The sequence below is a fragment of the Lepidochelys kempii genome, chromosome 5 (genome assembly GCF_965140285.1).
Source record: "Lepidochelys kempii isolate rLepKem1 chromosome 5, rLepKem1.hap1, whole genome shotgun sequence".
Lineage (NCBI taxonomy): Eukaryota > Metazoa > Chordata > Testudines > Cheloniidae > Lepidochelys > Lepidochelys kempii.
The window spans coordinates 37,885,234-37,910,073 of NC_136384.1; the positions used below are offsets into that span (position 1 = coordinate 37,885,234).

Sequence of the window (24,840 nt, forward strand, 5' to 3'; positions counted from 1 at the left end):
GCTGCAGCACTAAATGTGTAGCCAAGCCTTCAATTTAAGGCATTTGAACATCTTTGGTGGTTTTTAAGTATGGAAAAACGAAAGAGATCAAGTTAAAAATTGTGAAAATAATTATCTCATTGCAGGTATTATAGAAGTAAGTTTTCACAAGAGACTTAAATGAGGAGAGGAGAGCATCAGACATCTGTCAAGCAGAATATTCCAAAAGTCTTTATAAGAAGAAGGTGCAAAGTAAGATTTAATTGCAGGTGGTAATGGCTCAATGGGAGGAAGAAGTAAAAGTTTTGGCTCAGAGGGGCAGTATGAGTAACCCATAATTGTGGAAAGTGCTCAGAGACAAGGCAATGACTGCTGGAGTAGAATAAGCAGGAAAATGGGTATGTAGATATGAAGTCAGGGAAATAGGGGGATGAAGAAATATTTGAAAGTCTCGAATGGCAACGCGGGAATGCCTCAGTGATGCCGTATGCTTAGCAATAGTTAAGAAGTGTTTGTAGTCCTACAGTTTGGCATATGCCTTGGAAAAGTTTCTTATAAGTACTTTTTTTGGAACTGAACTTACAAAAGATCTTACAAAAGAAAAACATTTCAAATATTGTTATTACAGCATATAAGCAGATAGTGAGAGATGAAGACATTCATCCTTATGACTTCACCAGTCACAACACACAAAAGTGTGCAGGAATCCAGCTGTAAATTGTGCTGTATGTTGCAGCTTATAAACACCCCAATGCACACTATTACACACAAAAGCTTGAACTACAAGGCTATAACCACTAAGAAGTTCTGATGGAATCAGAGTAACCATGAACATGGAGGATGAGTAGTTTGTTATATCATCAAAACTCGGAGATGTTTGTACAGTGACTTTCATAGTTTTCCTGTGTAGCTTATGTGTTATAAAAACTCTCAGAACAAAATATTTGTTGCCTCCTCAACAGTAGCTGAGTTATGTTTATGATAATGAAGGTTTTTCTTGTACCTTAGCTAAGTTTCATTGCTTTAAAAAGTTGGTGATTTTTAAAAGTTTAACCTTAACTTGTATTTTCCTGGTTTTCTAATGTTTGGGTATTTTGAACAACATTGTTCTCTTCTTTTCCCCCTTTAAATTACTGATACTTTCTCAACATTAACTTCAGCCTATACAAACTTTTTTTTCCTGACAATTTTCTGATTTTTAAAGTTATGAAGGAAACATCCTCATACTTCTAAATAGGAAGCTATTTACTCTCCGTCATTATATTACATTATACAGTAGATGTGCTATTTAGCATATCTTGACCTTATATTTAGTGGAACTATACCAATTTCCACAAAAATATGGCTGAAGTCTTAAAAAAACTTCAACACAGGTGGTTCAGTTACAGTTGTGATGGGAGGGGAAATTCTGTATATTTGTGGAGTGGGTGTGAGGATGAATTTGTGTGTGAAGTCCAACTTGTGTTTGCAGGGAAAAATTGGAAGTAGACTGTTGTGGGCTCTGGGCAAATTGTGTTTTTGTGTTTGCACATGCTGGGGAAGAAGGTTCTGTGTGTTTGAACAGGTTGAAGTGAAGTGCTTAGGAGGATTGCGTTTCTATGTATGCTGGAGAAACAGTTGTTCCAGAATACCAAAACAGTATTATCAATGTCATGAAGAATTTCCTGAACTTTGTCAGATCATGAAGAAGTTCCAAATTCTGATCAAATGACTAGTGATTAGCTTGAAAACTAACATTTAACATCTAGCCCTATTTGCTAGATCTCATCAAGTATTCCTAGAGTACAAGGCCAGAAGGGACCATTGTAATCATCTAGTCTGACCTCCTGTATAACACAGGCCATAGAACTTCCCCAAAATAATTCCTAGAGCAGATATTTTAGAAAAACATCCCATCTTGATTTAAAAATTATCCATGACAGAGAATTAATCACAACTCTTGGTAAATTGTTCCAATGGTTGCCTACTCTCACCATTAAAAACATAGGTCTTATTTCCAGTCTGAATTTGTCTAGCTTCAGCAACTTCCAGCCATTGGATCATGTTAAACTTTTCTTTGCTAGATTGAAGAGCTCATTATTAAATATTTGTTCCCCAAGTAGATATTTATAGACTATAATCAAGTTACCCCTTAACCTTCTCTAAATAAAACAAATTTGAAGATTTTAGACCAATTGGTTTTTAAATAGGATTTGACTAGAAGTTAGAAAAAAAAATCATGTATTTTAAACTACCGGTATTTATTCATTTCCATCTCAATGTTAATTGATTCATGTTCAATTTTTTTTAAAAGTCTTCCCTGGCCAAAAACAGTACATACAAACTTTCAAGCCCAGTGGGCCTTTGAGGTATTTAGAATATAGGGTGGAGAAAAGGGAGACCAAAGTGTAAAAATGGGCCTCACAACAGAAATCAGTGCAATTTTATAACTATGGTGAGACTGTTGTCTCTCCATATCTCCTCAGAAAGAAATAGGATCTAAGAAAACCCAACAACCACCACCCCACCACGTCTTTACAATAAATTATGACATTAAATGTGCCTTTCTAAATAATTGGTAAGTTCTGAGTAGAAGCTACATTACAACACAAAGCTTTACAGTTTGATTTTAATAACAGTTTTTTCTTGCGTGCTAGTTTAGCTACAGTTGAAGTAACTCAAGCAATCAAACTTCACAGACTTATCAACAGTTCATCTGCACTCTTAATCTTTCCAGTTGAAATAGTGCTAGTCTGTTAGTGTTGTCTTGAGTACTCTCAACACTGTCAGCAAGTAATAATTCATGGCCTGCTCCTGCAGCCTATATTCATGTGAGTATTCTTACCAACTTCAACTATTCAAGCAAAAAAGTCTGAAGACTCAGGCCCACAGACATGAAATATACAACATATTATTTTTCTGAGGATAAGAGGATTTCTGTCTCTACTGTTGTCAATTTGGCACATTTAGGAGCATAAAATACATTTAATTAAAAAACACAAAAAGGGTATGTCATAAATATAAAGGGAAGGGTAAACCCCTTTGAAATCCCTCCTGGCCAGGGGAAAGCTCCTCTCACCTGTAAAGGGTTAAGAAGCTAAACGTAACCTTGCTGGCACCTGACCAAAATGACCAATGAGGAGACAAGATACTTTCAAAAGCTGGGAGCAGAGAGAGAAACAAAGGATCTGTGTGTCTGTCTATATGCTGGTTTCTGCCAGGGATAGACCAGGAATGGAGTCTTAGAACTTTTAGTAAGTAATCTAGCTAGGTATGTGTTAGATTATGATTTCTTTAAATGGCTGAGAAAAGAATTGTGCTGAATAGAATAACTATTTCTGTCTGTGTAACTTTTTTGTAACTTAAGGTTTTGCCTAGAGGGGTTCTCTATGTTTTTGAATCTAATTACCCTGTAAGATATCTACCATCCTGATTTTACAGGGGGAATTTCTTCATTTCTATTTACTTCTATTTTTATTAAAAGTCTTCTTGTAAGAAACTGAATGCTTTTTCATTGTTCTCAGATCCAAGGGTTTGGGTCTGTGGTCACCTATGCAAATTGGTGAGGCTTTTTATCCAACATTTCCCAGGAAAGGGGGGGTGCAAGTGTTGGGAGGATTGTTCATTGTTCTTAAGATCCAAGGGTCTGGGTCTGTAGTCACCTAGGCAAATTGGTGAGGCTTTTTACCAAACCTTGTCCAGGAAGTGGGGTGCAAGGTTTTGGGAAGTATTTTGGGGGGGAAGGACACGTCCAAACAGCACTTCCCCAGTAACCAGTATTAGTTTGGTGGTGGTAGCGGCCAGTTCAAGGACAACGGGTGGAATATTTTGTACCTTGGGGAAGTTTTGACCTAAGCTGGTAAAGATAAGCTTAGGAGGTTTTTCATGCAGGTCCCCACATCTGTACCCTAGAGTTCAGAGTGGGGGAGGAACCTTGACATGGTGGCATAGTGGTGGGATTAACCTGAAATCATTTTGAGATCCAGTTGAGATTTTTTGAACTAGAAATACAGATTTTAAAAAGGAATTTTTTTTTCCTTTGGAAAGGAAGTCCAGAAAGCAGCTGAAACTGAAAGCACCTTGTTTTTTCTCTGCTTTGTGGCCAAGCAGAGACAAAAGGGGATTATCTTTGTGAATTGCAGGTTTTCTTTGCCTGGAGGCAGGGTACTTAACTCCTGCAGGGAAATTCACAGTCTTCCAACCCAGAGTTTTTTTTCTTTCTTCCTAAAAGTAAATAGGGGGTGTGTGTTCTACCCATTTGCTTTTTCTTTGGGCTGGGTAAGCAGGTTTCCAAGTAGTTGGAGGTTTTTTGCTTTAATTTGGGCCCAGAGCAGAGACAAGGGAATTGTCTTTTTCTGTAGGCTGACAATCACTATCAGAGAACAGGTATTCTATTCCAGCACAGCAAAATTTTACAGCCAAGTTTTGTTTGTTTATTTCTAAACCTCGGGTGTAAAGCTAGTTAAAAACAGAGAGGTTAGAATGACCAAATCCGCAGCTCGACTACAGCTGGAATTAGCCAAATTTCAGGCTGAGGAAAAACAAAGGGAACATGAAAGACAGATAGAACTCATGCGGCTGGAGAAGGAGGTACAGGAGGCTGCCCACAAGAGGGAAATGGAGGCAAGGAAGCATGTGGAGGAGGAGAAGGAAAAAGAGAGGAAGCATGTGGAGGAGGAGAAGGAAAAAGAGAGGAAGCATGTGGAGGAGGTGGAGAGGATAAAGGCCCGGCAGAATATACCAACAAACCCTAGCAATCCTTCTCCAGGTACCACTTCCCATCCCAGAAAGTTCCCCACCTACAAGGCAGGTGATGATACTGAGGCCTTCTTAGAAAACTTCGAAAGGGCCTGCCTTGGGTACAACATCTCTACTGACCAATACATGGTAGAGCTGAGGCCGCATCTCAGTGGACCCTTAGCTGAGGTGGCAGCTGAAATGCCTAAAGAACACATGAACAAGTATGAACTGTTTAAATCCAAGGTGAGAGTCAGAATGGGGATAACACCCGAGCAGTCTCGTCGGAGGTTCAGAGCCCTAAGGTGGAAACCAGACATGTCATTTACCTGACATGCCTACCACATTGTGAAACATTGGGATGCCTGGATATCAGGAGCAAGTGTTGAATCTCCAGTAAATTTGCCCTTCCTAATGCAAATGGAACAATTCTTAGAGGGTGTTCCTGAGCAAATAGAAAGATACATCCTAGATGGGAAACCCAAAACTGTAATCGAGGCAGGAGCGATTGGAGCCAGATGGGTAGAGGTGGCAGAGAAGAAGAAAACTGGTCGCAGTTGGAGCGGAGACCAGAAGGGACCACCCCAGACCACACCCTATTACCGGGGGCCGCCCAAAGCCCCACCTACCTTCCAAAGAACCCTCCAGACCCCTTATCGTCCCACCACCCCGTTCTCCAGCAACCCTCCTCGCCCCAGTGACCCGTCAGCTGGACGATGTTTTAAATGTAATGAGCTGGGGCATGTAAAGGTCAACTGCCCCAAGAACCCCAACAGATTACAGTTCATTGCACCGGAATCACACCAGAGGTCCACAGGCCCAGATACCTCTCAGATACCCTTGGAGCGGAGGGAAACTGTGAGTGTGGGCGGGAAGAAGGTCACCGCGTGGAGGGACACCGGAGCACAAGTGTCAGCTATCCATGCTTCCTTAGTGGACCCCAATTTAATCAACCCAGAGATCCAAGTGACGATTCAACCCTTCAAGTCCAACTCTTTCAATTTGCCTACAGCCAAGTTGCCTGTCCAGTACAAGGGCTGGTCAGGAATGTGGACTTTTGCAGTCTATGATGATTATCCCATCCCCATGCTGTTGGGGGAAGACTTGGCCAATCATGTGAAGCAGGCCAAGAGGGTGGGAACGGTCACCTGCAGCCAGGCTAAACAAGCCGTGAGGCCTAGCTCTGTTCTGGAAACTTCTATCAGGACCCGGTCAGAGGTGATGGACCCGGACCTCAGGCCAATGTCTGCAACAGCAGTAGTGGATCCAGTCCCAGAGACCCAGACGGAACCAGTCCCAGAACCGGAACCAGCCGAACAACCAACACCAGACCCAGTGTCAGCACTGAATCCAGTACTTGCAACCTCAACACCAGAGGGCCCCACCAAACCTGAACTGGCAGCAGCCGATAACCCTACACAAGAGGCTCAGCCGGAGCCTGAATCCCAACATAGTGCACCAGCGGAGAGCAGTTCACAGTCAACAGAAACAGCTCCATCCCCTATATCGCTTCCAGAGGGACCAAGCCTAGGTCCACAATCCAATGAGGGACTGATGTCTCCAGCATCAAGGGAACAGTTCCAGACCGAACAGGAAGCAGATGAAAGCCTCCAGAGAGCTTGGACGGCGGCACGGAGCAACCCACCGCCTCTCAGCTCTTCTAATCGATCCAGGTTTGTTGTAGAAAGAGGACTTTTATACAAGGAAACTCTTTCTGGTGGACACCAGGAAGACTGGCATCCTCAGAGACAGTTGGTAGTTCCAACTAAATACCGGGCCAAGCTCTTGAGCTTAGCCCATGATCACCCTAGTGGCCATGCTGGGGTGAACAGGACCAAAGACCGTTTGGGGGGGTCATTCCACTGGGAGGGAATGGGCAAGGATGTTTCTACCTATGTCCAGTCTTGTGAGGTGTGCCAAAGAGTGGGAAAACCCCAAGACCAGGTCAAAGCCCCTCTCCAGCCACTCCCCATCATTGAAGTTCCATTTCAGCGAGTAGCTGTGGATATTCTGGGTCCTTTTCCGAAAAAGACACCCAGAGGAAAGCAGTACATACTGACTTTCATGGATTTTGCCACCCGATGGCCGGAAGCAGTAGCTCTAAGCAACACCAGGGCTAAAAGTGTGTGCCAGGCACTAGCAGACATTTTTGCCAGGGTAGGTTGGTCCTCCGGCATCCTCACAGATGCAGGGACTAATTTCCTGGCAGGAACTATGAAAAACCTTTGGGAAGCTCATGGGGTAGATCACTTGGTTGCCACTCCTTACCACCATCAAACAAATGGCATGGTGGAGAAGTTTAATGGAACTTTGGGGGCCATGATACGTAAATTCGTAAATGAGCACTCCAATGATTGGGACCTAGTGTTGCAGCAGTTGCTCTTTGCCTACAGAGCTGTACCACATCCCAGTTTAGGGTTTTCCTCATTTGAACTTGTATATGGCCGTGAGGTTAAGGGGCCATTGCAGTTGGTGAAGCAGCAATGGGAGGGATTTACACCTTCTCCAGGAACTAACATTCTGGACTTTGTAACCAACCTACAAAACACCCTCCGAACCTCTTTAGCCCTTGCTAAAGAAAACTTACAGGATGCTCAAAAAGAGCAAAAAGCCTGGTATGATAAACATGCCAGAGAGCGTTCCTTCAAAGTAGGAGACCAGGTCATGGTCTTAAAGGCGCTCCAGGCCCATAAAATGGAAGCATCGTGGGAAGGGCCATTCACGGTCCAGGAGTGCCTGGGAGCTGTTAATTATCTCATAGCATTCCCCACCTCCAACCGAAAGCCTAAGGTGTACCATATTAATTCTCTAAAGCCCTTTTATTCCAGAGAATTAAAGGTTTGTCAGTTTACAGCCCACGGAGGAGACGACGCTGAGTGGCCCGAAGGTGTCTACTACGAAGGGAAATGTGCTGGTGGTGTGGAAGAGGTGAACCTCTCCATGACCCTTGGGCGTATGCAGCGACAGCAGATCCAGGAGCTGTGCACTAGCTACGCGCCAACGTTCTCAGCCACGCCAGGACTGACTGAACGGGCATACCACTCCATTGACACAGGTAATGCTCACCCAATTAGGGTCCAACCTTACCGGGTGTCTCCTCAAGCTAAAACTGCTATAGAATGGGAGATCCAGGATATGTTACAGATGGGTGTAATCCGCCCCTCTGAAAGTGCATGGGCATCTCCAGTGGTTCTAGTTCCCAAACCAGATGGGGAAATACGTTTTTGCGTGGACTACCGTAAGCTAAATGCTGTAACTCGCCCAGACAACTATCCAATGCCACGCACAGATGAACTATTAGAGAAACTGGGACGGGCCCAGTTCATCTCTACCTTGGACTTAACCAAGGGGTACTGGCAGGTACCACTAGATGAATCTGCCAAGGAAAGGTCAGCCTTCACCAAACATCTCGGGCTGTATGAATTTAATGTACTCCCTTTCGGGCTGCGAAATGCACCCGCCACTTTCCAAAGACTTGTAGATGGTCTCCTAGCGGGATTAGGAGAATATGCAGTCGCCTACCTTGACGATGTGGCCATATTTTCGGATTCCTGGGCAGACCACCTGGAACATCTACACAAAGTCCTTGAGCGCATAAGGGAGGCAGGACTAACTGTTAAGGCTAAGAAGTGTCAAATAGGCCTAAACAGAGTGACTTACCTTGGACACCAGGTGGGTCAAGGAACTATCAGCCCCCTACAGGCCAAAGTGGATGCTATCCAAAAGTGGCCTGTCCCAAAGTCAAAGAAACAGGTTCAATCCTTCTTAGGCTTGGCCGGTTATTACAGACGATTTGTACCACACTACAGCCAAATCGCTGCCCCACTGACAGACCTAACCAAAAAGAAACAGCCAAATGCTGTTCAGTGGACCGAAAAGTGTCAGAAGGCCTTTAACAAGCTTAAAGCGACACTCATGTCTGACCCTGTACTAAGGGCCCCAGACTTTGACAAACCGTTCCTAGTAACCACAGATGCGTCCGAGCGTGGTGTGGGAGCAGTTTTAATGCAGAAAGGACCTGATCAAGAATTCCACCCTGTAGTGTTTCTCAGCAAAAAACTGTCTGAGAGGGAAAGCAACTGGTCGGTCACTGAAAAAGAATGTTACGCCATTGTCTACGCTCTGGAAAAGCTACACCCATATGTTTGGGGATGGCGTTTCCACCTGCAAACCGACCATGCTGCACTGAAGTGGCTTCACACCGTCAAGGAAACTAACAAAAAACTTCTTCGGTGGAGTTTAGCTCTCCAAGATTTTGATTTCGACATCCAACACATCTCAGGAGCTTCTAACAAAGTGGCTGATGCACTCTCCCGTGAAAGTTTCCCAGAATCAACTGGTTAAAATCATCCTTGAGATGTGAAAAATATTGTTAGTCTTTATGTACTTGGTAGTATATTTAGAGATGCATGTGTCTTATTAACTCTGTTTTTCCTAGAGCTCCAGGAAGAAATCCCAGCCAGTGTTTCACCCTAGCTGAGATTTGGGGGGCGTGTCATAAATATAAAGAGAAGGGTAAACCCCTTTGAAATCCCTCCTGGCCAGGGGAAAGCTCCTCTCACCTGTAAAGGGTTAAGAAGCTAAAGGTAACCTCGCTGGCACCTGACCAAAATGACCAATGAGGAGACAAGATACTTTCAAAAGCTGGGAGCAGGGAGAGAAACAAAGGGTCTGTGTGTCTGTCTATATGCTGGTTTCTGCCAGGGATAGACCAGGAATGGAGTCTTAGAACTTTTAGTAAGTAATCTAGCTAGGTATGTGTTAGATTATGATTTCTTTAAATGGCTGAGAAAAGAATTGTGCTGAATAGAATAACTATTTCTGTCTGTGTATCTTTTTTGTAACTTACGGTTTTGCCTAGAGGGGTTCTCTATGTTTTTGAATCTAATTACCCTGTAAGATATCTACCATCCTGATTTTACAGGGGGGATTTCTTAATTTCTATTTACTTCTATTTTTATTAAAAGTCTTCTTGTAAGAAACTGAATGCTTTTTCATTGTTCTCAGATCCAAGGGTTTGGGTCTGTGGTCACCTATGCAAATTGGTGAGGCTTTTTATCCAACATTTCCCAGGAAAGGGGGGGTGCAAGTGTTGGGAGGATTGTTCATTGTTCTTAAGATCCAAGGGTCTGGGTCTGTAGTCACCTAGGCAAATTGGTGAGGCTTTTTACCAAACCTTGTCCAGGAAGTGGGGTGCAAGGTTTTGGGAAGTATTTTGGGGGGGAAGGACGCGTCCAAACAGCACTTCCCCAGTAACCAGTATTAGTTTGGTGGTGGTAGCGGCCAGTCCAAGGACAACGGGTGGAATATTTTGTACCTTGGGGAAGTTTTGACCTAAGCTGGTAAAGATAAGCTTAGGAGGTTTTTCATGCAGGTCCCCACATCTGTACCCTAGAGTTCAGAGTGGGGGAGGAACCTTGACAGGGTATTTTACGTAACTAAGCTGACTCAAATTGGTATAAGTTCCAACACAGCAGAAATGAAGTGGGAAGAACAAACTTTCGATGTAAGTTTGCAAGGTATATATAGGATAGCATGGGATAGTTGATTTTCTCACTTTGTTAGACTTCCATAATGTGTGAGAAAAATATCAAATTTCTATGTTATTAGATACAAAACATAACTCCTTCAGGAAATGGTACAAAATAAAAACATTGATGGCATCTTCTCAGGAATTAAGTAAACCTCAATTCACTGTTAAATATGCCAATAGCTTTTTCAACAGCAAGAAATCATACTAATGTTACAGCAAAACTGTTAAATCATCTTTATTCTCAAAATAATCAGTTGCTGCTTTGTGTGTACCATCATATATGGATTATCTCAGTAGAGAATTTCTAGCTTCTAAGAGGACAGTCTGTAACCTGAGAGTACAGAATCTATTTGCATGCTTGTGATTGACCTCAGCAGTCAGAGGTATACATAAGACCTGATTTTTTCCTCATTTACATTAGTTTTACACTGGTCCAATACCCTGGATTTCAGTGAAGTTACTCCTGATTCACACCAGCATGAGAGGAGAATCAACCTCATTGACATCCATGGAATTAATCCCGATTTATTCCAGTGTGACAGGAGAATCAACTCTTTTGTCCTTTCAGAAGACTTCTGTTTATAAGTCCCTAAAGAGGGGGTAATTTTCACTTTCCTCCTTCCAAACCAAACATGCATGCTGACTCTGCAATAATCTAACCACCAGATGGCATAATGGCTTCCTTTACATGACTAGAGAGGCTATTTTAACTTTCTCGCTAACCCCTCTATTTCAAAAGGTACCATTATCCTTCCTCTTTTCACATCAGTTGCTCACTTTTCAAATAAAGAGACCACCTTGTGATAGCATCTGAGGGGTGAATTGCAGCAAAATCACACAAAAACTCAGTTAATAAGGTAAACTATAATTGCATTTAATGAAAATGAAACAAGCATTTTCTGAGAGAACAGCTTTCCATCGGAAATGCTGATTTGAATAAATTGAAATGTTCTATGGGAACATGTAGCTTTTGTCAAAACATCCAATAGAGACCATGCAAACAGACAGGCTGGTCAGCTCCTGACTTGTTTCCAGGAGCTGGTCAGTTGGCTGTTCAGTGTCCTGGCTCCCTGGGCTCTCAAGCTACTTGACTGTTCAACTAATAGGTGGTGGGGCTTTTGGGCTAGCTAGCTTCTGGGCTACATGGCTCCCTGGCTCTGCTCTTTGGTGAGCTGGCTCCCAGATTCCCCATTTCCAAATGAAACTAATCTGGAAATGCACAATTTTCAGCAGAATGGAAACTCTGGTCCCCAAATAACGATCTCTGCTTACCAATAATAAATAACTAAGTCATCATGATTACATAGCTCACTTAAAGTGCATCTATTTCTGATTTAACCAAGAATTTACCTCACAGTGAATTGCTCTTTTATACCGGTATTTCTCCTGGTGAATACAAATGTCATGCCAATGTTATTTCATTCGAAAGCTGATATCATGCAGCAGCTACAGGCTCTTCTGCTGAAACACCAGTATCCTTTGTGAAGTTAGGAATGAGAGGCAGCCTTAAGTGATGTCAAATTATTTTTTTTTTACTGCAAAACAAACAACTACTTCTCATTTTTTCTCATGAAAAACAATGATCTGTTTCCATTACAGAATAATAGAATCATACAAATGTAGGGCTGGAAAAAACCTCAAGAAGTCATTAAGTCCAGCCCCCTGAGCAGAGGCAGGATCAAGTAAACCTAGACCATCCCCGACAGTTGTTTGTCCAACCTTTTCTTAAAAACCTCCAATGATGGGGATTCTACAACTTCCCTTGGAAGCCTGTTCCAGAGCTTTAGTACTCTTACAGTTAGAAAGTTTTTCCTAATGTCTGACTTCAATCTCCGTTGCTGCAGATAAAGCCCATCACTTCTTGTCTTCCCTTCAGAGGACATGGAGAACAATTGATCACTGTCATCTTTGTAGGAGCCCTCAACATATTTGAAGATCGTTATCTGGTCCCCCCTCAGTCTTTTTTCCCCAAAACTAAACATGCCCAGTTTTGTTTTGTTTTTAAATATCTTCTCACCGGCCAGGTTTTCTAAACTTTTTATCATTTTTGTTGCTCTCCTCTGGACTCTCTCTAATGTGTACATATCTCTCCTAAAGTGTGGAGCTCTGATTGGACACAGTATTCCAGCTCAGGTTCTGACAAGTACAGAGGGGCAATTACCTCCTGTAGTACACCTCCGAATGATATTAGCCATTTTTTTTTTGGAACTGCATCATGTTGTTCACTCATGTTCATAAGTGTTCCACTATAACCCCCAGATCCTTTTCAGCAATACTACAACATAGCCAGTTATTTCCCATTTTGTAGTTGTGCATTTGATTTTTCCTTCCAAAAAGTAGGTTTTTTTGCATTTGTCTTTATTACATTTCATCTTGTTGATTTCACACCGACTCTCCAATTTACCCAAGGGCATTTTGAATTCTAATCCTGTCCCCCAAAGTGCTTACAACCCCTCCCATCTTGGTGCAATCCAAACATTTTATAATCATACTTTCCATTCCATTATCCATGTCATTAGTGAAAATATTAAGCAGTACCAGACCCAGAACTGACCCCTGTAGAACACTATTGGATAGCAGATTGATAGCAAACCACTGATAAGCTATACTCCTTGAGTCTTTCAATCAGTTGTGCATCCACCTTATAGTAATTTCATCTAGTCGGAATTTCCCTGCTTTGCTTATGAGAACGTCACGTGGAACTGTGCCAAAAGCCTTATTAAAATCAAGATATACCATATCTACTGCTTCCCCCATATCCACTAGGCCAATAACCCTGTCAAAGAAGGAAAGTAGGTGGGCTTGGCATGATTTGTTCTTGTCAAATCCATGCTGGCTATTTCTTATAATACCATTATCCTCCAGGGGGTTACAAATTGATTGTTTAATCATTTCTTCTACTATCTTTCCAGGTATTACAGTTAGGCTGAATGGTTTATAATTCGCTGAGTCCTTTTTGTTCCCTTTTTTTTGAAAGATAGATGTTCTTTTTTGAAAGATGTTTTGCCCTTATCTAGTCTTCTGAAATCTCATCTGTCCTCCACGAGTTCTCAAAGATAATTGCTAGTGGTTCCGAGATTGGTTCAGATGGTTCTTTAAGCACCTTAGCATGAATTTCAGCAGCCTCTGATGACTTGAATACATCAAATTTACCTTCTTTAACCTGTTCCTTTTGTTTCTGCTTGCGCTCCTTCCCCTTTATTGTTAATATTAATTGTGTTGAGTATCTGGTCACTATTAACCTTTTTAGTGAAGACTGAAGCCTTCTTGATGTCATTAGATAGTTGCTCTCATTCCGCACTAAGAAGAGGACCTACACTTTCCTTCATCTTTCTCTTGCTGTTAACATATGGAAAGAACCTCTTCCGATTGCCTTTCATGTCCCTTTCAAGGTGTAACTCATTTTTTGCCTTAGCATTTCTGATTTTGTCCCTGTATTTTTCTGTACTCCTCTTTAGCAATTCATCCATGTTTCCATTTTGTGTAGGATTCCTTTTTGATTTTCAGGTCATTAAAGAGCTCCTTTAGATTCCTAGGTTAGAAGGGACCATTGTGATCATCTAATCTGACCTCCTGTATATAAAAGGCCATATTAACTTCTTCAAAGTAATTCCTAGATCATATCTTTTAGAAAAACATCCAATCTTGATTTAGAAATTGTCAGTGATGGAGAATCTACCATGACCCTTGGTAAATTGTTCCAATAGCTAATTACTCTCAGCGTTAAAAATTTACACCTTATCTGCAGACTGAATTTGTCTAGATTCAACCTTCATCACCATCCTGGTTTGAAATGACGACACTGGATAAAAATTTCAAAGGTGCCTAAGTGACTTATGAGTCTAAAGTGCCTAAATGATTTAGGATTATAAATCATCTAGGCTCTTTTGACAATTTTATTCACTGATCCCAAAGCTCCCCTACGGAAGTTAGTTCTGTGTTGGGGCTAGAGCATTCCAGGAGTTTTCACTTGTGCAATTTTCCTGTCAATTCTTTCATAAGAGATAGGGTTTGTCCCCTCACAGAAGTGACAAGGGTTTGGTTCAACTTTCAAGCCACTAGAGACCAGGGCAAGCCCCACAAATCCATGCTCCCAAGGATTCCCCTGCTAACCACTTCCTCTGCACGAGGGATGATTCCAAATTGCCAGGAAATGATGGATCTCAGTGCACATCAATTCAATATTCACAATTAGCAGGAAATATATTCCGTCCCACCAGATCAGTATATTCATTCAGATGTGCTACAGTGACAGGGGGCCACACAATGAGACAAAAAGATAGATTAGAGAGACAGAACATCAAGCTGTCATGTCAGAGACCTTGTAGGGTATGCACACATCAGCATGAAAGATATTTTTGTGAGAAAGAAGAGCAGTAAAAATGGTATCTCTGAATAACCTCTCCACTTCTAAGTAAGATATTTAGTGTAGTTGCATATTGTTTTCTTATGTACAAGCTAAGACATTCATATACTGTCTCACTGATTTAGAGGCTATATACTGAGATTGATTATGTATTATTTTAGATCAGTTGAGGCCTCTAGGACATTATTGCTTCACCATGTTACACAATATTGTACAAAGTATAGATCTATCTCTCTATAGATCACTGCAATTCTTATTTTTATTACATTTAAAACAAAAATAAAAAAATCAATACCTGGGGATACATCTTGCAGTCCTTATTCAGGCAAAATTATCCCTGACATCAGTGAGGGTTTTGTTTGAGAAAGCTCTGAGGATTGCATAGTGTGGTCAATAGTTTGAAATTGTTAACACTATTCCATTTTATCTTGTTTTAATACAAGATAACTAGAAACAATTAGTTACCACTTATTATCACTCTCACCTGTACTGTATGGATTGGAGTGATTCAATCAAAAAGCTTGTGGAGTTATGGCAAAAACAAAACTTTTATAAGCTCAAGATCAACTATGTTAACTTGACAGGTTTGACAACTAAAGATGTATCTAATTAGTATTACACATCTCAGTGAAAGCACCTAGGAAATATACTGCTTAATTCTAAGCAACAATTGTGATTTTTCAGAAATAGAAAAAAATCCTTTAAAAAAATAGTATAGAATTTTACTTTAATGGTCCAAAACACCATAGTTTACTACAGTGTCAGTGCAGGGTTCTGAACCATTACCCTAAAATACTGTAGGTTTTTTTATATCCATAATAAGGTATGATATAGGTAGGAGATTTAGAAAAAGGTAGGAAATTCACTAACAAGCTAAATTTGTTTATTTGTATAGCTACGAGAAAATTTGCCCTTCCTGTGTTAATCAAGCTCCACAAAGTTCACTCAGTTTAGTAATGAGAATAATTAAACAACAGATAATATAACCTTGACAATCACCAGACGATAAATTTAACAAGAAAACAAAACACACTGTATTGACTGCTAATTTAGTCAACTTTCACTTTTCTGAGTGGAGGAAAAATGCATAATCCATAATGCAGCGCAGAATCTCACTTTATGTCACTGTAGCTGCTGTCTGTCTTTTCTGTGGACAGTCATCCATGAGCAATAAGTCTATTAGTGCAACAGAAACCATTAACTGTGTATACGTATCCAAAAATAGCCAGTGAAAACTACAATTTTCATTTTACCTATGAGACTACAAATCTGCAAATTTGATTTCAGCAACTAAAGTTATAATTCAGATCAAGTGTCACATATTAAAAAGTGTCTCAAGTGAATTAAACTGATTAGTAAATGTGACCAATTGATAATCTGCATTCCTTATTCAATATTAGGAACACACTGTTGTACAAGGAGGAGCACACTAATTTTTTTTTTTTGCTATTAACTATTCAATTAAACTTAACAGCTGAGCATTTCTAGTAACCATGCAAGATCTGTCAAACACCATTAAATACAGCCACTTTTTCAGTGTGTTTGTGTGAGAGAATGGGGGGTGGGAGGATGACAGCATCAGGAAAAGAAAACCCCAAAACACATTACCAAATTGTATCTGCAGTCCTTAAGGAGCTGGTAGATCGGGATCTTGGCTTCATAACAATACTCATTTTGAAAAATTCCCCAAGTATTTTTAGCAGTGAAACTTCAGTTGCCCTTATAAAGCTCACTCCACGTATTCCATTTCAAAGTGAGATTTGTGTAAAAAAAAAAAAACCCTCTGAAATCCTCCTCCTGTAATAATCCAAGCTCCAAAGGAGGAGTTGCAATTCACAGGAACTCTTTCCTTTTTCACACTGAATTTACTCCAGGACTAGCCTCTTCAGAAGTGACAGTGCTTGTCTCTTCTGTCTCCTATTGCCTGGGGAGGAACAGTATTTTGAATCTATTCTCCATCTCGGTCACATGGGAACCAAGGCAGCTGAAAGAGACTCTTGAGCTCTTTTTCACAGTCCTATAACAACAGGTTTAAAGGTCAAGCACATTAAAAAATTAGCAATTGTAAAAGGAAAATAATGAATGTAAGGTATTTCCAGGGAAGTTCCCTTTTCAGAAGTGCTAGATGAGTTCATCCCAATGGAGTAAGGGAAAGGGAACAAAGCTTTTTCACCTCAGGTTCACCAGATGTCTTATCAATGAATAGAAAAGGAGTACTTGTGGCACCTTAGAGACTAACAAATTTATTTGAGCATGAGCTTTCGTGAGCTACAGCTTATGCTCAAATAAATTTGTTAGTCTCTGGTAAGGTGCCACAAGTACTCCTTTTCTTTTTGCGAATACAGACTAAAACGGCTGCTACTCTGAAACCTGTCATTATCAGTGAATATAATTCTTCCCCTCCCCTATGTCCTCTGCCTCTCCTAGATTTGTGAATGAGAAGCATTATTAACCTCACAAAGCAGAACATATTCTTTGAGGGACAAGTGACCTCTCTGTGAAAACATTGCAGGGAAATTAAAGAAAAATAAAATTCCTCATTGATTGTTAAAGTTTCTGTCTCACACACACATGCAACACACACACTACTATAAATCACTGAAGTACAAAAATGCCATATATCAAGTGCCATATTATGAAGTCCTTTTTACTAAAATGCAGAGAGCTGCTTGTCCTGCTACAGCAGAGACTAACAGCATCTCCATTACAAACAGCTAAGCTTTTTATTTTTAACTTCTAGCCAAAAGCTTAGCATAAAAGCTTCCAGCCCAAGAGCAAATTCCCTTTTGGAAATCTTAATTTAAGTTGGTTTGTCGGTTTCACAGTTAGTTTGGAAGCAAAAAAAAAGTACATTTTGTCTGCTTACTGTTTTTAAATATATACCTTTAGTTAAAAAATAACAGAACTGTGTTTGTGTGATTTAAATGAAGTTTTGCAAGTGTACTGTAAACCAATCTGCAGTGGAATTTCTTTTTAAATTGAAAGAGCCAAGTTATTACTCGACAAGTGGTTACATGTATTGTAACAATTCCTTTACACAATGTTTTCAAGGACAGAGAGCATACTATTTTGATGATGGAACAGCTGTGTGAATAACTGAGAATAAACAAATATTTTATTAGTAAACTTTTGTGAAATTTGAATATATTCAGGAATGACCCATCTACTTCTATAAGCCACATGGATGGTGGAAACAATGTGCTACTTAGTTTATTCAAAATATGTAATAAAATTCATCAAGTGAAATATTGAACTATCGCTCAATGATCGTATGCAATGTTCTGTTGATACTAATGAATCTTTGCATATTCACAGATCCATAATGTGCATTGTAGAGTACAGAGCATTGTCAGGAAAGATCCTGAAGGGCCAGCAGGCTTCCACTAGTTATCTGCATATAAATTGTTCCCTGACAGCAGAAAGAATTTTAATGAGAGTTCATGCCAAGCATTCTGTTCTTCATGCTTTCAGGGCTGCATCTTTCAAATCACACTTACTGGCAGATATAGGAGCTAAAAGAGCCTGTGGAATCATGTAAGATAGTTCCAAAGAGCGGAGGACCAGAAAAGATTTTGCTGATAACTGTAGCTTAAAATGAGAAGGGTCCAGCATCCACAGACCTTTAATAATAGCTGGATCTGCCAGTAAACACACCACACTTCTTTGATAGTATATCTAGATGTGCCAGGACTTGCTGAACCTTGCTCCATCTTGAATGAAAGTGGGATGGATTCAAATAAAGACAGAATGGGTGTGAAATGGGAATGCTGGACTGTTATGGAATATCTAGACATTTTTAATTTTTATATTTTACTTAACCTGGTTACGTACCTTATTATTAAACTTAAGTGCCAACACCCTCCCACACCCCACTTAAATAACAATGAGTCAGAAACTCACAAAGATTATCAAATCATGCATTAGTAGGGCTTTGGACAAAATGGCCTCAAAGTACTATACCTGAATGACATTCAAGCACTAAAAATATCACAGTGTCAGACAACAGAGATCTCAGGATGGTTAGATCTCAAAGACACATCAATGAAAATGCTGCCTCTGTCTATATGAGGTACCTCCAGTTCAACGGGGTATTTATTAGGCACCCACAGGCAGAACACTGTAGTGCAACTGCATCCCAGCGAGTCAAATGATCAAGACCATGCCTCAGGCACCATTCTGGTCCAGCAGAGATCTGGGACTCCAGTAACAAAAGGGGGGGGGGGGGGAGAGTGTGAAGCCCTCCAGGGAATGCTGTTATCTGTATTATATTCAGAGGTTGCCCAAGGACAAGTTAAAGAAAACGTGTGGAGGCGGAGGGAGGTGAAATGCAGAGAGCAAAGCTAAACTATGAAAGAACACAACTTCTTACCTAGGGGTTGGGAACTTTGCAAGCCTGGTGGTCTTTTCTGGATGCAAGAGACGAGCAGTGATTGCAAAGCAATACCTGGATCTTCTTCAGTGAGTGGACAGAGAATTTTGCTTTTTATACTCTAGTTATTGTACAGACAGTATTTTCAAAAATGCACCACAAAGACAAAGTATTCTAGGTTTTTGAGCAAACATATTAGACAGTTAGGCATAGCTTGGAAGAGACCCCAGTTTCATATAAGTTTTCATATTAATGTGACCTTGTTCACATTAATGTCAATGGGAGCTTTTATCACTGATTTGAATAAGGGCAGGGGCAGGCTGTCACTGTGGTGACAAACATGACAGCCTACAGACAGTACAACAATTGCAGCAACATAAAACAAACATATTTTAATATACCACCAAGTAATCACTCAATCACCACCAGGTGAAACAAATGGAACTTTTCATGGATATAAAAGATTGCATTAGCAGATCCCAAAGCAGGATCATGGCCTATGAAAGAAAGAAATGTGTATTAACTCATTGCAAAACAGTTTTTTCCCCCAATGATGTATTTTGTTATTTAAAATGACAGCCTGTTGCGATATTAAGCCTAATGTGCCACCACTTGTCTTTAGGTGTATTTTAAGTAGTTTAAGAAGAGAATAGTGAATGCAAATATGTTTATAATTTTATATATTTTTTGTAAGTGGCTGTAATATGCTTTACAGATTCATGTTTAACTTGTGTGTACCTTTTATGCAGACAGCCAATCAACTGCTTAGAACAAACGTAACAGCCATATGTGGTAGGTGATTTATGCATGCAGTATTTTCAACTGGTAAAATTCAGTTTGTGTGTTTTTCCATGTAGTAACAAGAAAAGCAACAATAGCATGTTTTGACTGTATATTCAAACTCCATCAGTACTAAAAGATATGGATGTGATTTCAAACAATAATAAAAAAAAAACATGTGCAAGAAGCAACCCAGGGTGCTTTCCTTTCAATAATACATCTTTAAAGTAGTATGTAATCAGATGAAAATTTTGACTAAACTGAAAAAAATAATGTAAAGAATGAACAGTGTGGCCAAGGGGATGAGGACTGGAAACCAGTTCTGTTCCATACTCTGCCACTGGTTTGCATTGTGACCTTGGGCAATTCACTACTCTGAACCTTAGTTTCCTAATTTGTAAATCAATTTGAGATGTATGGATGAAAAGCATTATATAAGCAGTAAGCACATGATTACTACATAGTATTTGCTGAAGTAAATGCTCAATCTTCCTTTTAAAAGATTAACTGAAAGCCATTTTAACTGACAAGACTTGAGTTCTATGTTGTGTGTTATTTGTGCAGTGGCTGATGTCACCAATATTTACTGGGGAAAAAAATGCAGGAATCTGCCATAAATTTGTTTTACTTTAGGAGTCTTAGGGATGTTGTCAACTCTATTAGGAGAAATATAGAATCTTGGCAGGTAAATCAGGTCTTGGCAGGCAAGTAAAGGATGAATGGACTCTTCAATAATTTGTTTGAAATGTATTTGTAAATGCTAGGCCTATATGCCTATTCTGATACTTGAGAGGGATTCTTAAATTGTTTTACTTATTTATTTATTTTGAAAAGTATTTCACTACACCTTTAAGAAAATATTATTGATCATTCTCCAAAGATACTTGTGCTATTTCCCCCTTCTGCTAGGTCTCTTAAATGCTATTCATGAAACTGGACCCACACACGCAGATCCCCGTGTCCCCACAGAGTCCCATTACAATGAATGGAGCTTTGTTTGCATGGATGTCTGAGTCCCTCAGGGTAGATCCAGTTGCAGAATCAGGGATTTAGTTGAATCAAACTTTTAAATCTGTGCTCAGATAACACTGACTGAACTAAGTGGAAATTTGGCCTGAATAAGGTCAGAGAGGCAAATTTTGACGTCTGTATACTATCAAAATAAATGGACTTTGTACTTGGTGGAAGTCAGGGAGTAAGGACTATACTCCTCCTGGACAGTGGCTCCATATGGTTTCATTCCTTCTCTGCTCCTAACTCCATCCTATGCAGTAGTAGTGACTGAATCACCAAAGATCAGTACAAAGAATGAGGAGTACTTGTGGCACCTTAGAGATGAACAAATGTATTTGGGCATAAGCTTTCATGGGCTAAAACCCACTTCATCAGATGCATGCAGTGGAAAATACAGTAAGAAGATATATATATACACAGAGAACATGAAAAAATGGGTTGCCATATATAGTTGGCATAACGAGACTAATCAATTAAGGTAGGCGATTATCATTAGGAGAAAAAAAACTTTTGTAGTGATATTCAGGATGGCCCATTTCAAACAGTTGACAAGAAGGTGTGAGTAACAGTATGGAACAAATTAGCATGGGGAAATAGTTTTACTTTGTGTAATGACCCATCCACTCCCAGTCTTTATTCAAGCCTAATTTAATGGTGTCCAGTTTGCAAATTAATTCCAATTCAGCAGTCTTTTGTTGGAGTCTGTTTTTGAAGTTTTTTTGTTGAAGAATTGTGACTTTTAGGTCTGTAATTGAGTGACCAGAGAGATTGAAGTGTTCTCCGACTGGTTTTTGAATGTTATAATTCTTGATGTCTGATTTGTGTCCATTTATTCTTTTGCATAGAAACTGTCCAGTTTGGCCAATGTACATGGCAGAGGGGCATTGCTGGCACGTGATGGCATATATCACATTGGTAGACGTGCAGGTGAACGAGCCTCTGATAGTGTGGCTGATGTGATTAGGTCCTATGATGGTGTCCCTTCAATAGATGTGGACAGTGTTCTTCATTACCTGGAGAAGCTGCGTCCCCATTGCAAAATGTTTCTGTGGTTGGGAGTCCTCTGTGTGGTGTAAACACAATGAATCTGCTACTTTTGAGGACTTTTACAGGCCACACGATTTGGGCATGAGTGAAGGCTGTGGGTTTAGTCTTTACATTCACCATTCACATTAAAGTCACCTAGTTTATTATTTATCTTAGAATGCTCAGGAATATTTATTTATGAATAGATAACTCCTGATGTATTTTCTTTGTCATATTTGAATATGTCTCTATGGATAAGTTAAAACTTTGGGAAAATAAAATTAAATAAAAAATAAAAATTAAAAAATATTTATCTGCAGCTTGAAAGGCACTTATTTACAGTACATGTAGCTTATGACTCAAAAATAGATGTAAATAAACAAAGAAAAGCTTATTGATGGAATGAAGTGTATTTCTGCTTTGGCTTTTGGATTAGCTTCCCTTGTGACACATACTTAAGAATTATGAGAAGTTACAGTTTCTGAATTATTTTTTTAGTTATTTACTGGGCAAAAATCTCCTTTTCCAGCTCTGATATAATAGCTCCAGTCAAAAAGTGATTTTCTTTTTCTTCAGGTAGAGAAAAATTGCCTCACTGTCCCACTACTGTGCAGTGTGAGGGTATTTTGCTGCCAATTGCTAAAGCGTAGTAGAGCACAGAAGTCCCTACGGCACTTCTGTGTGGAAAATAAACAAACACCTTAGATGGTTAGATTTACTGTACATTAAATCTAATTCCCACATTACTAATTCTTAGTTTTAAACCAAACATATATAACCCAAGTGGGTATCTGGAGCCTGTAAATTCAGAAATGCTATAATAAAACTTTCCTAGCTCAAAACACAGGAAAAGGAGTTAATCTTTGGATTTTCTAGTGAACTTCATCTACTGCTTTGTCAGAGGATGACTAGGTAAATGTGAAAAAGGGTATTCAGCATCTTTCACTAAAAAGCATTATGACTATGTACAGAAATACATATGATTTACCAGTAGCATATGTTAAGGGATTGATAGGTGATATTGTACACAGGTATCTGGCACCTCTAGGTCCCAGAAAAGACAAGGAACTTCAAAAACAGCCAAAGTAGCAAAAATCTTACATAGGGATTCACCAATAAACAGGCAGAAGTGGGAGTGCAGTGGGGAAGATGGTTCGGCAATAGCAGGTATTCCTTTCAAGTTTTACTTTTAAAGGTAGTTCTAGTCTTGAAATATGTTAATTGCTCACGAATTTGTTGTACTTTGTTTATAATTAGAACTAGTGTAAAACATTCAGAGTGTGAATTATGAGTTAAGTGATATTTTGGCACATACTAATTTTATTATTATGACTGAAGACACACTTTTCATTAAACGGGACATAAATTTTGCTATGGGGGAATTAAAAAAATAATTTGTCAGAATAATTCATAATGTGGTCAAATGTGTTGTTTCATTGCAACCCTTCACATAGCAGTACGCTGGAGGTGTGTGTAATTGGTATTATGCATACTACAGGTCAAATTCTGATACTGCATGCTTTCACAGTCTCATCAATGAGATGGAGATCAGAAAGCCAGCTTCCTGTGCACTGAGGAATTAATGCTGTGTTGTTGACAGGTCTGAAAACATCACAGAAACATATCCTTCCTAAATTAGACCCTGAGGCTCATAATGGAGGTTGCACCAGCAGAACTAAGGAGAGTATTTGGCCCAGAGAATATACCAACAGATTTTCAAGGTTGGCATGCTTAACTATGCAGACGTATGAGGGTGCTCCTAAATTAAGTGTGCAGATATGTGACATGCATAGACAGATCAAGTATGTGAATGCAGACATATTCAGTTAGGTGTAGAACTGTCCATGGCATGCACACAACTATAGGTGATGAAAAAAATGGGTTTGTTATTAATTCTTATTATTATTACTACTAAAGAGTTATAAACCTTTATACATTTTAACAGAATGTTCTTTCCCAGCAAAGGTTACATTTTCAGTAAAACAAGTTACATTGTTATCTTCAGTATGTCAGCCCACAATTGGCTTTTCCTGATAACCAGAAGGTGCAATTTAACAATCATGATGTTATGGAAAACTAGGCACATAACTCCACTATTCTAGGTTTTGGTTTATCTAACCATATGGTTCAGCATATACTTGGGGAAAAAACCCTGTGCGTCTGTGTCTACGTGCACACACACAAAATATGTTAGAGATTAGCCTCAAACATATACCTTAATGTATATGGCATATGAAAAGTGGGTGAATAATTTCCTAACTTTTTAATTATAAATTTGTCACTATAAAAAGATAGTAAGCATTGGTTCCCATCCTTAATTATATAGGGGCTGATCCTACAGTCCTATCTTGGGCAAATCACCCACTGAGTTCAACTGGAGTTTTATCTGAATAAGGATTGCAAGGTCAGGCCCATTTGGGTATGTTTACACTGCAATTATACACTCGTATCTGATCAGTGTCAGCTGACTTGAGCTCATGGGCTTACACTAGTGAGCTGTTTAATTGCGGTGTAGATGTTCACACTCAGGCTGGAGCCTGGGCTCTCCCATCATGGGGTCCCAGAGCCCAGGCTTCAGCCCAAGCCTGCATGGTTACACTGCGATTAAGCAGCTGCATAGCCCACGCCCTGTGAGCCAAAGTTAGCTCACACAGGCCAGCCACAGGTGTTTAACTGCAGTGTAGACATACCCATAGACCATAACTGCATGGAATGCTTCTAGCAATTCAGTATATAGAGGTCTGAAATAGCTAAACATATGTTACGCCCTACCTGGGACGAACATGTGACCCTTAGACACTAAAGTAGGCATTAACAATGTTTTTTGCTAAAAACAACTGAAACTAAACTTTATTTGTTTGAGTAGTTCTATAAATCTGTCACATGTATTACTAATATTATATTCTCTGTTATTTACACTGATGCCAATGTTCACCTTTTTACAAAGAAGCAACAATTTTTTCAAGGCCTATTTTATTTAATTCTTAAATCTTACTGAATGGTAGTTCGTGAAATCTGTTTTTAAATTACTTGAAAAAAGTTCAGGAGATTGACTAT

The 24,840-nt window shown here is 39.8% G+C and overlaps 1 protein-coding gene across 10 annotated transcripts in view; it reads right to left on the bottom strand.

Moving 5' to 3' along the window:
• PDE4D (phosphodiesterase 4D) overlaps positions 1–24,840 on the bottom strand; it is a 773,254-nt gene that overhangs the window by 223,074 nt on the left and 525,340 nt on the right. The window contains exon 1 of one of the 10 annotated variants that reach the window (XM_073343994.2): positions 16,203–16,309. The exons of the other annotated variants lie outside the window; for them this stretch is intronic. Within the exon in view, the coding sequence (XP_073200095.1) occupies positions 16,203–16,267 (65 nt within the window). The 5' untranslated portion in view covers positions 16,268–16,309. Of the gene's footprint in view, positions 1–16,202; positions 16,310–24,840 lie in introns of those variants that run through there. 10 annotated transcript variants of the gene reach the window in all.